The 11,015-nt window shown below is 50.3% G+C and overlaps 1 protein-coding gene and 1 long non-coding RNA gene across 4 annotated transcripts in view; both read right to left on the reverse strand.

Moving 5' to 3' along the window:
• Positions 1–8,600, reverse strand: part of FLAD1 (flavin adenine dinucleotide synthetase 1) — a 9,361-nt gene extending 761 nt beyond the window's left edge. The window contains exons 1-6 of one of the 3 annotated variants that reach the window (XM_032264893.1): positions 8,395–8,600; positions 7,690–7,914; positions 4,041–4,785; positions 3,178–3,325; positions 2,270–2,368; positions 1,999–2,188 (exon numbers count right to left, since the gene is read on the reverse strand). In XM_032264893.1, the coding sequence (XP_032120784.1) occupies positions 1,999–2,188; positions 2,270–2,368; positions 3,178–3,325; positions 4,041–4,785; positions 7,690–7,770 (1,263 nt within the window). In that variant the 5' untranslated portion in view covers positions 7,771–7,914; positions 8,395–8,600. Of the gene's footprint in view, positions 1–1,983; positions 2,189–2,269; positions 2,369–3,177; positions 3,326–4,040; positions 4,786–7,689; positions 7,915–8,127 lie in introns of all 3 variants that reach the window. The other 2 variants (XM_032264891.1, XM_032264892.1) reach the window with 2 other exon arrangements.
• Positions 8,601–9,466: 866 nt separating this feature from the next.
• Positions 9,467–11,015, reverse strand: part of LOC116541046 — a 19,886-nt gene continuing 18,337 nt past the window's right edge. Inside the window, exon 3 of the long non-coding RNA XR_004264706.1 lies at positions 9,467–9,775. This is a non-coding gene — a long non-coding RNA (uncharacterized LOC116541046). The remainder of the gene's footprint in view (positions 9,776–11,015) is intronic.

Here is an 11,015-nt window from a genome sequence, read left to right on the forward strand (position 1 = left end):
TTTATTAAAAAAAAAAAAAAAAAAAGATGAGGTTTCACTATGATGGCCAGACTGGTTTTGAACTCCTGACCTCAGGTGATCCATCCACCTTGGCCTCTCAAAGTGTTAGGATTACAGGCGTGAGCCACCGTGGCTGGTCTGCTCCCTTGGCTTCTGAGGGAGGGCTTGCTATCTGATTCCCTGGTATAGCTTGCTCTGTATATGCAGAGAAAGAGAAGGACTTCATCTTTTCCACTGTCTGCTCTCCATTCTTGAATCACCCTCTACTACAAAGGTGGAGCGCCAGGACAGGGAGAGACCATTTCTGTCTACTTTATTTCACTTTTTTTGAGACAGGGTCTTTTCTGTTGCCCAGGCTGGAGTGCACTGGCATAATCATGGCTCACTGTAGACTTGACTTCCCTGGCTCCAGTGATCTTCCTGCCTTAGCCTGAGTAGCTAGGACTACAGGCATGTGCCACCACTCCTGGCTTTTTTTTTTTTTTTTTAAGAGACAGGATTTTGCCATGTTACCTAGGCTGGTCTTAAACTCCTGGGCTCAAGTGGTTAGCCCACCTCAGCCTCCCAAAGTGCTGGGATTACAGGTGTGAGCCACTGTGCCTGGCCAGAACTTTCTGTGATGATGGAAATGTTCTATATTTCTGCTAATAGTCTAATATGGTGGTCACTTGAAATATAGCTAGTATAACTAAATATTTTTTTTTTTTGAGACAGTGTCTGTCTGTTGCCCAGGCTGCAGTAGAATGGTGCCATCTAGGCTCACTGCAACCTCTGCCCCCGAGGTTCAAGTGATTCTTCTGCCTCAGCCTCCCGAGTAGCTGGGATTACAGGTGCCTGCCATCACACCTGGTTAATTTTAGTATTTTTTTTTTTTTTTTTTTTTGAGACGGAGTTTCGCTCTTGTTCTGCAGGCTGGAGTGCAATGGCGCGATCTCAGCTCACCGCAACCTCCGCCTCATGGGTTCAGGCAATTCTCCTGCCTCAGCCTCCTGAGTAGCTGGGACTACAGGCACGCGCCACCATGCCCAGCTGATTTTTTGTAGTTTTAGTAGAGACGGGGTTTCACCATGTTGACCAGGATGGTCTCGATCTCTTGACCTCGTGATCCACCCGCCTCGGCCCCCCAAAGTGCTGGGATTACAGGCTTGAGCCACCGCGCCCGGCCAATTTTAGTATTTTTAGTAGACGTGGGATTTCACCATGTTGGTCAGGCTGGTCTCGATGTCCTGACCTCAGGCGATCTGCCTGCCTCAGCCTCCCAAAGTGCAGGGATTACAGGAGTGAGCCACCACGCCTGGCCTGTATTATTATTATTTTGAGACAGAGTGTCGCTCTGTCACTGAAGCTGGAGTGCAGTGGTGCGATCTCGGCTCACTGCAACCTCTGTCTCCTGGGTTCAAGCAATTCTCCTGCCTCAGCCTCCCGAGGAGCTGGGACTACAGGCAGGTGCCACCATGCCTGGCTAGTATTTTGCATTTTTAGCAGAGATGGGATTTTGCCATGTTGGCCAGGCTGGTCTTGACCTCTTTGGCTCAAGTGATTAGCCCACCTCGGCCTCCCACAGTGTTGGGATTATAGGTGTGAGCCACCAGGCCTAGCCAGAACTGAATTTTTAATTGTACTTAATTTTAAAAATTGAGGTATCCACATGCCATCAAATGCATCCTTTTAAAGTATATAATTCAGTGATTTTTAGTCCTATGTATTTCATTTCAACTAATTAAAATTTAAGTATAAATAAATTATTAGTGGCTACATTGGACAGCACAGGTCTAAGTCACTCTTCCGTCCACATAGAAAGCACAATGCCTGCTACTGAATTTGGGCTCAATAAATATTGGTCAAAAGGATGAATGAACAGACAGCATCGCCTCCCTTGGATGATGGGGCCCCTTCATCCAAGTTCCAGGCTCTAGCCTCCCCACTACTGGGGGGAAGCCAGGGTGCAGTGACTGATGGGGCGAGAAACTGAAGGCAATACACCCCCTTCCCCATTACCAGCAGCGGGTTGATGCGCATAAACGAAGGCCAGCCTGGGTCGGTGGGGCTGAAAGGGCAGAGGCTACAGGAGTAGGGGTCAGTCCGGCGGGTGCCCATCAGGACAGCCTCTAGCTGGGGATACCGTGCCTGCAGTTCACCCAGGGCAAGCTTCATGCTGCCCTCAGCCTCCAACACCTGCAGATTATACCTTAGGAAGAAACAGAAGTAGGGGTCAGCAGTGGGCTCTGTTAAGCCTCTCTTGGAGCCCAAACCTCCAGGCCCCTAGTACCTCTTGATGGTGTCCTGTAGAAATTGTTCCAGCTCAGGGAAAGTGGAGGTGCTGCGGATATACAGGATCTGGAGGGGGTCTGGAACATCAGGTAATTTCCTGCGGAGGGGGAAGAATCCACAGGCTTGCCAGCATGGACAGGGAAATGGCTCTCCCGAAACAGTTCACTGTTCTCTTTGGCCCCAAGAACAGACTCACCCCAGTTCTCCCTTTTCCTTGTCCTTTCCATCTATTAGATCGATTTCCTCTGGGAAGCCCACTCTGACATCTCACCTCTTTTTTATAGAGACAGGGTCTTGCTATGTTGCCCAGGCTGGAGTGCAGTGGCTATTCACAGGTGCAATCCCACTACTGATCAGCATGGGAGTTTTGACATGCTCTGTTTCTGACCTGGGCTGGTTCACCCCTCCTTAGGCAACCCGGTGGTCCCCCTCTCCCGGGAGGTCACCATATTGATGCCGAACTCAGTGCGGACACCCGATCGGCATAGTACACTACAGCCCAGAACTCCTGGACTCAAGTGATCCTCCCACCTCAGCCTCCCAAGTAGCTGGGACTACAGGCACGCGCCACCGCGCCCGGCAGATTATAGGCATGAGTCACCGTACCTGGTGCTTGACCTCTCACCTCTTAAATCTAAGCATGCATCCTTGTTTCAGGTGTGTAAATCTCTCATCTCCCCAGCGGGACTGTGACCTCCCTGTGGTCAGGGATGGTGGCCTGCACATCCATACACAAGGCCAGGCACATATCATATGCTCAATATGGTGGGAGAATGTAACTGAGAGGTCACCATGGCTATCTCCCTCTTGAACCCCACCCATCCACCCCCTTTATCCTTGCTTTCTGGGATGTGGAACTGGGGAAAGAGACAGATCGGGGTCTTGTCTCCCAGGGAGCAGGCTCACCTCTGCACAGCTGCATGGAAGAGGTGCAGAAGGGCGGTACAGTCTTTGCCCCCGTTGAAGCCCACACAGAGCTGGGTGAGGCTGTACTGAGCCAGGGCGGTCTCAATGGTCTGCAGGGCACCTGCCACCTTTTTCCCCAGAGAAGACCCTGCCAAGCAGGCAGGGAAGAGGGCATCAGATGGACACATATGGCCATCAAAGGGGAGTGGAGGCATGCTGACCTTGCTTAAAACCCTTTGGTATCTTCCCAGGATTCCTAGAATAAAGTCCAAACTCCATGCTGCCCACTAGGCCTTGCAGAGTCTGCCCCTTACCTGCCATCTGCCGCCCAGCTACATCTCACGGTAGCCTCAGTGTTATTCCTCCATAGGAGAGGGGAGTGGGGTACGGGCTTCCGGGCTTCCTTCCATTCCCCTACACCTCATGCTGCTTCCTTTCAGGCCCTCATTCATACTATTTGCTCTGGCCCACCTACTGGTCTGACCAAATCCTCCTTATCCCTCTGTTTATGTCATTTGGACTTCTCTGACCCCAGATAAAGGCTCATCTTCCTGCTGTGGGAGATCAGTCCCTTCATCCCCCATGCTGAATCAGCTGTTTAGTATCCATCTTTCTTGTTAAAACACTGGTCCATAACAGCAGGGCATACATTAGCCTATTGAGCCACATCCCCAACACCTAGCACAGTGCTGATGAAAGTAGGTACTCATTCAACATTTACTGGAAGGATTAATGAATCAACAGTAGCTGTCTTCTGCCCTCTCTGGGATTTGCAGGAAGCACCCAGCAGCCCCTGCATTACTGAGAGCTGGGGTGGCACCAATGGCATTGCGCATACTGCCCCTCGTCCACGGGGTCCTTACCTGATTGAGCGAGTTTGTATACAGCCTCACGGGCCTGCTCCACGGCGTTGGGCATGTAGGGGACCAGCGATCCCTGGGGCAAACGAGCAGTCAGGTAAGCCAGGCATTCCTCCAGGGGTCCTTCTTCCTCTGAGTCTAGAGTCAGTTTCACCTGATAGTAGTTGCTGCCCCAGTCAGGGTAGGAACCCAGGCCAAGCCTACGTCCAAAGTGGGCCTGGGCCTTAGCAAGAATGGGGGCGATGGAGGCTTCATCAGCAGCCACATACAGCTCCTTCGAGTGGAACTGAACAGCTGGGTTTTGGAACAGTCCCTTCAGCCCCTCCAGCACCCGCCGCAGCAGCTCTGGAATGCCTGGGAAGAGGTAGACATTTCGGACGGAGACCAGTGGGAATCTGAAGGGGTGACCAGTGTGAGGATCTGTGCCGTAATGCAGGCGGGCAGACGAGGGCACCAGTGACAGCTTCTCCCAGCCTTCTCCTCCCAGGGCTTTGGTGGCTGCTTCCAGCTCAGGGTGTGGCTTCAGCTCATCCCCAAAGGCCTGTGCCACTGCCTCAAAGGTCACATCATCATGAGTGGGGCCGATGCCCCCTGCTGTGAGGACGTGGGTGAAGCGGCTGGAGAAAGAGGTGACCTCAGCTGCAATGGTGGCTACCTCATCAGGTACAACTGAGACTCGGCAAACCTGGACCCCTAGGGAGCGCAGTGTCCGGCACAGAAAGTAGGTGTTGGTGTCCTGAGTGTGTCCCTGGGGGTTGAACGGGAGGATGAGGCCGTCAGTACTGTAGGGATGAAGGGGATGGAGATGATAGCTGCATCCGCCTGATGACGCAGTGCTCTGCTCTTTGGACTGGACAAGAGAGTGGGAAAATCCATTGCTTTGTTTTTAAGGCTGGGTCTCTGTTACCCAGGCTGGAGTATAGTGGCTCAATCACAGCTCACTGCAGCCTCAACCTCCTGGGCTCAAGGGCCATCTCAGCCTTCCAAGTAGCTGGGGCTACAGGTTTCTGTCACCACACTCAGCTAATTTTTGATTTTTTTGTAGAAATGGGGACTCACTATGTTGCCCAGGCTGGTCTTGAATTTCTAGTCTCAAGTGATCCTCCCGCCTCAGCCTCCCAAAGTGCTGGAATTACAGGTGTGAGTCTCCATGCCCAGCCTGCTTTCTTCTTTCTGTCCCCACTGCCACCAAGCAGGTCCTCAGTACTTTTCACCTAGACAATGGTGACAGCTTCCCGGCCAGGCTCCCAACATCCAGCCACAGTGCTCTGCTTTGCCTCCTGTGTAACCTTTTTAATGCGTCACTGTGATTGCATCACTCTTGGGCTCAAAAGCTATTTGTTGTTTCCAACCGTAAACAGAAGAAAGTTCAAATTCCTTTGCAGAGTATTTGGGGCTGTCTGTGGTATATAGCCTATCTTCTTTTTCAGCCCCATCTCCTTCTAATTTCCTACAAAGGATTTAGTCGTTAAGGGTCTGTGTTCTGATGGCCGGGTGTGGTGGCTCATGCCTGTAATTCCAGCCTTTTGGGAGGCTGAGGGGGATGTCTCGCTTGAGCTCAGAAGCTTGAGACCAACCTGCACAATATGGTGAAACCCCATCTCTACAAAAGAATACAAAAATTAGCTGGGAGTGGCGGCGCACGCCTGTAGTCCCAGCTATTTGGGAGGCTGAAATGGGTGGATTGCTTGAGCCCAGGAGGCAGAGATTGCAGTGAGCTGAGATCATGTCACTGCACTCCAGCCTGGGTGACAGAGACCCTGTTACCAAAGAAAAAAAGGGCCTGTATTTTGGAGTAAGGGAGAATCAGGCATCAGGCTGGAATCCCGTCTTTGCAACTTCCTAGGTAACCCTCGGCAGGTTTCTCAACTTCTCTGACTCTCAGTTTCATCATTAATTGGGATTTTTTTGCCGACCAGGTGTGGTGGCTCACACCTGTAATTCCAGCATTTTGGGAGGGTGAGGTGGGAGGAATGCTTGAGCCTAGGAGTTCGAAACCAGCCTGGGCAACTGGCATGACCCGTGTCTACAAAAAAACCAAAAAATTAGCTCTAGCCTGGGCGACAAGAGTGAGACTTTGTCTCAAAAAAAAAAAAAAAAAGAAAAAGGCTGGGCAAAGTGGCTCATGCCTGTAATCCCATCACTTTGGGAGGCTGAGACGGGAAAATTGCTTGAAGCCGGCCTGGTTAACCTAGTGAGAACCTCATTTATAAAACAAACAATAAAATAAAAATTTAAAAAAGAAAAAAAAGTGCCAACATTGTGGGTTGTTGTGTGAGGTTGTAAGGATTAGTAAAATCACATATATGTGATGTAAAGCACCCTGCCAGGCCCTAGTAGCCACTTAAAATGTAGGGGTCAGAGCCAGGTGCAGTGGCTCACGCTTGTAATCCCAACATTTTGGGAGGCTGAGGTGGGTGGATCACTTGAGGTCAGAAGTTCAAGACCAGCCTGGCCAACATGGCGAAACCCTGTCTCTACTAAAGATACAAAAAATTAGCCAGGTGTGGTGGTGCATGCCTGTAGTCCCAGCTACTCAGGAGGTTGAGGAAGAAGAACTGCTTGAACCTGGGAGGCGGAGGTTGCAGTAAGCCAAGATTGATCATGCCACTGTACTCCAGCCTGGGCAACAGAGCAAGACTGTCTAAAAAAAAAAAAAGGAGGTCTATTAAGGCTGAGTGCAGTGGCTCACACCTGTAATCCCAGCATGAGAACTGCTTGAATGCGTGAGGCGTCAGCTGAGATCCCACCACTGCACTCCAGCCTGGGCAACAGAGTGAGACTCCATCTCAAAAAAAAACAACAACAAAAAGACCAATTTACAAACAATATTTTAAAAAATTACTATTAAAACTTGACATTTGGTCAAGCTCGGTGGTTCATGCCTGTAATCCCAGCACTTTGGGAGGACGAGGTAGGAGGAATGCTTGAGCCCAGGAGTTTGAGACTAGCCTGGGCAACAACATAGTGAGACCCTTTTTCTGCCGCCCTCCCCCCCAAAAAAAAAATTTAGCCGGGTGTGGTGGCTCACACCTATAGTCACGGCTACTCCAGAGACTGAGGCAGGAGGATTGCTTGAGCCCAGAAGATGGAGACTGCAGTGAGCTGTGACTGTACCACGGCACTCCAGCCTAGGCGACAGAGCAAAATCCTGTCTCAAAAACAAACTCTGTCATCTGCTGTGTCCTCTAGTAAGCCTTTCCTGATAATTCAGAAGGGATGCCTCCCTTCTGGCTCACTTATGCACTATGCTGAGTACCTTGAGTCACTTCCAAAAAGGCCGGGTAAAACTCTTAAGTATGCAGTACATACACGGGTACTTCCCCTACTCGAGGGGCTTCCTGGCATTGTTGTGCAGCCCCTCCGCCCTCTACCATACTGCTTGGTAAATTGCAAAGACCTTTTTTTTTTTTTTTCCCCTTTTTTTCATTCAGCTCTCTCAGATTGAAAAACTGTAGGGACTTTGCTACAGGTTCATCAGTAAAGTAATTGAAAGAACGAGGGCTAATTTTCTTCATGTTGGATTCACTCCAGGATCCTAATGGAGCAAGCCCCCCCCCCACCCTGTTTCACCTCCCTCCATGGAGGGATGTGCAGCAGGCCCTTAAGAAGAGAACGCCGTGCCCTCCCCCGACTTCTGTCCCAGACACACCTTAAGGATCTCATCTCCAACAATGATGATGCCAGCCGTCACGCTGCGCCCCGGGGAAAGTTCAGAGGCCCTAGATGTCATGGTCCTGCCTTCTCTGCCTCTCTGCAAGGCCCTCCAGTAGCCACCCAGACCCCCAATTAGGGGTCGCAAGCACAGGGGGCCCGCCAGGTCTACAGGACACTGGGGGCCATAGCCTGGGAACAGGGGGTCCTGGGTCGAGGGAACCTGGAGGAGCCAGAAGGGATAATGGGGGAGAGCGAGTGTGCAAGTTCCTCCTTAGAGGAAGAGCCTCAGTCTTCTCTAACCAGATCCTTGACAAGCGACTCCTTTATTCCTGCCTCTTTAAAAAACGTGTTCCCAAATCCCAACCCATGCCTTTTAAAATGTCTTCTAAGCTTAGCTCTAGTCTTAAAAACTCCTTCTCTCCTGGGAACCTACCACTTTAAATGTCTTCCGTTTGCCGAGCTGGTATCCTCACGTGTCTCCTCTGTCTTGGGTATCTGTACCCTTTTAAATGTTTCTTCGGGGCATCTGCCCTTTTAAATGTCTACCTTATTCTGGGCCTTGGCCCTTTTTAATGCATTCCCTCTCTCCACCCCGGACCAAAATCCTGTCTCTTTTTACTTCAGGCTTCTGCACCCTTTCTAGCCCAGAATCCCTTCTTCCCACCAAGCTTCAGATTACTGAGCTCTTCCAGGCTCTCACCTGCCTGTTCTGCACCCTTCACCGGGTCTTTCCCCTGTTCCTTTCCTCATGTCCCGGGGCAGCTTCCGTACTTAAAGTCCCGCCTTACTCACACCTAGCTGACATTGAGTGGTCGAAAGGCTGTCGCTTAGGTTCTTTCAGGGTCCCATTGGTGTATTCTACTGTCGTTCTCGGGCTTCAGCCAGTGAGTGGGAGCAGGGCTGGATTGTTACAGGAGGCAACCACGTGGTCACTCCTTGCCCGGAAATGCGGGGACAGGAGCTTACCCCAAGGTCGGGGGCGGGACCTTGGGAGTTTAGGGCGCGAAAGGAGCATTGGTTGGAGGTGCTGTAAGGCTCTCGGGGTGTTTCTGGTGCTAGACTCAAATTATTATGCATATGCTGTTTTTGTTTTGTTTAATGGGTTAGCCAGGGTTTAAGTCTAAGGGCTTTTGTTGGAGTGAGCAAGGATCTTATTTTGTAGCAGAAGGAAGTTGGGGGGACCGAAAAAGATTATTACCTTTGTCGGGTATGAAGACCCTGGAGTAGGTGAGCTTAGATGTGTGGAACCTTCATTTATCTCTAGTATAATAGACAAAACTAATTAAACCTCTTTGACAAGAAAGAGTCCAAAAACCCTCTCTTCCTCCACTTTGCTCTAGATGGTGCTTAGTTCAAATGTCACCTTTTCCAGTTATTGGTCTTGTTGGTGCAAATGAGACAACGCATAGGGAGTGCCTTCCATGTTTACTCTGGATTCTCATATCATCCGAGCTTACCCCCATTTCAGTTGCCTTTGGTCTAAAAGTGCATCTTAAACTTTTTTCCACCAATAATATGTTTTTTTTTTTTTTTTTTTTTTTTTTGAGACAGAGTCCTGCACTGTCCCAGGCTGGAGTGCAATGGCGTAACCTCGGACTCCTGGGTTCAAGCAATTCTTTTGCCTTAGCCTCCCAAGTAGCTGGGATTATAGCGGACCGCCACAACGCCGGCTAATTTTTTTGTATTTTAAGTAGCAACGGGGTTTCTCCTTGTTGGCTAGGCTGGTCTCGAACTCCTAACCTCACGTGATCCGCCAGTCTCAGCCTCCCAAAGTGCTGGGATTACAGGCCTGAGCCACCACGCCCGGCCCTGGGGATCTTTTAATACGCAGATTGATTCAGCAGGTTTGGGTGGGGCTTGAGATCTACATTTAGTGGTGATGCCACTGCTCTGTGGATTACATTTTGAATAGTAAGGGCCTAAATTCATCCTTTGGAAGACTGCTAAACCATACCTGGCCACATTTATTTTACTCTTTTTTTTTTTTTGAGACGGAGTTTCGTTCTTGTTGCCCAGGCTGGAGTGCAATGGTGAGATCTCGGCTTACCACAACCTCTACCTCTAGGGTTCACGCAATTCCCCTCCCTCATGCGCGATTGTGCCTGGCTAATTTTGCATTTTTAGTAGAGACGGGGTTTCTCCACATTGGTCAGGTTGGTCTCGAACTTCCGATCTCAGGTGATCTGCCTAGGCCTCCCAAAGTGCTGGGATTACAGGCGTGAGCCACCGTGCCCCGTCCTCACATTTTACTCTTAAAAACCCTTGGTTGGGCGCAGCAGTTTGGGAGGTGGAGGAGGGAGGACTGCTTGAGCTCAGGAGTTCAAGATCAAGGACCTGGGCAACATAGAGAGATCCTGTCTGTTAAAAGAACAAAAAACCAGAGCTGGGCACAGTGGCTCGTGCCTGTAATCCAAGCACTTTGGGAGGTCCAGCTGGGTTGATTATTTGAGTCAAGAGTTCAAGACCAGCCTGGCCAACATGATGAAATCCTGTCTCTACTAAAAATACAAAAAGTTAGCTGGGCATGATGGCAGGTGCCTGCAATCCAGCTACTTGGGAGGCTGAGGTAGGAGAACTGCTTGAACCTGGGAGGCGGAGGTTGCAGTGGGCCGAGATCGCACCATTGCACTCCAGCCTGGGCAACAAAAGCAAACCTCTGTCTCAAAAAACAAAAAAACCCTGTGAGATACATATCATGCCCATTTTACAGATGAGGAACAGGCTCAGAGAGGTGAAGGGATGCCACACAACCACAAAACACAGTGAATGGTAGAGTCAGGCATCTAGACCATTCTTTCAAGTAAATAAGCCCCCACCCCTTTTTTTTTTGAAAGAGCATCTCTCTTGCCCAGGCTGGAGTACAGTGGCACAAACACTGTTGACTTCCGTGCTGGGATTACAGGTGTAAGCCACCACACCCAGCCTAATCCTCCCACCTCAGACTCCAGAGTAGCTGGGACCACAGGGGCACCCCACCATACCTGGCTAATTTTTGTATTTTTAATAGAGATGGGTTTTGGTCATGTTTTGCAGACTGGTCTTGAATTCCTGGGCTCAAGTGATTCCCTGACTTGGCCTCCCAAAGTATTGGGATTACAGGTGTGAACCCCTATACTTGGCTCTCATTTCTTTCAGTTATTAAAAAAAGTCAGCTTGGCCGGGCGCGGTGGCTCACGCCTGTAATCCCAGCACTTTGGGAGGCCGTGACGGGTGGATCACGAGGTCAAGAGATCGAGACCATCCTGGTCAACATGGTGAAACCCCGTCTCTACTAAAAAAATACAAAAAATCAGCTGGGCATGGTGGCGCATGCCTGTAATC

Source organism: Sapajus apella, unplaced genomic scaffold, assembly GCF_009761245.1.
Source record: "Sapajus apella isolate SASKATOON/1434 unplaced genomic scaffold, GSC_monkey_1.0 scaffold148, whole genome shotgun sequence".
Classification (NCBI taxonomy): domain Eukaryota; kingdom Metazoa; phylum Chordata; class Mammalia; order Primates; family Cebidae; genus Sapajus; species Sapajus apella.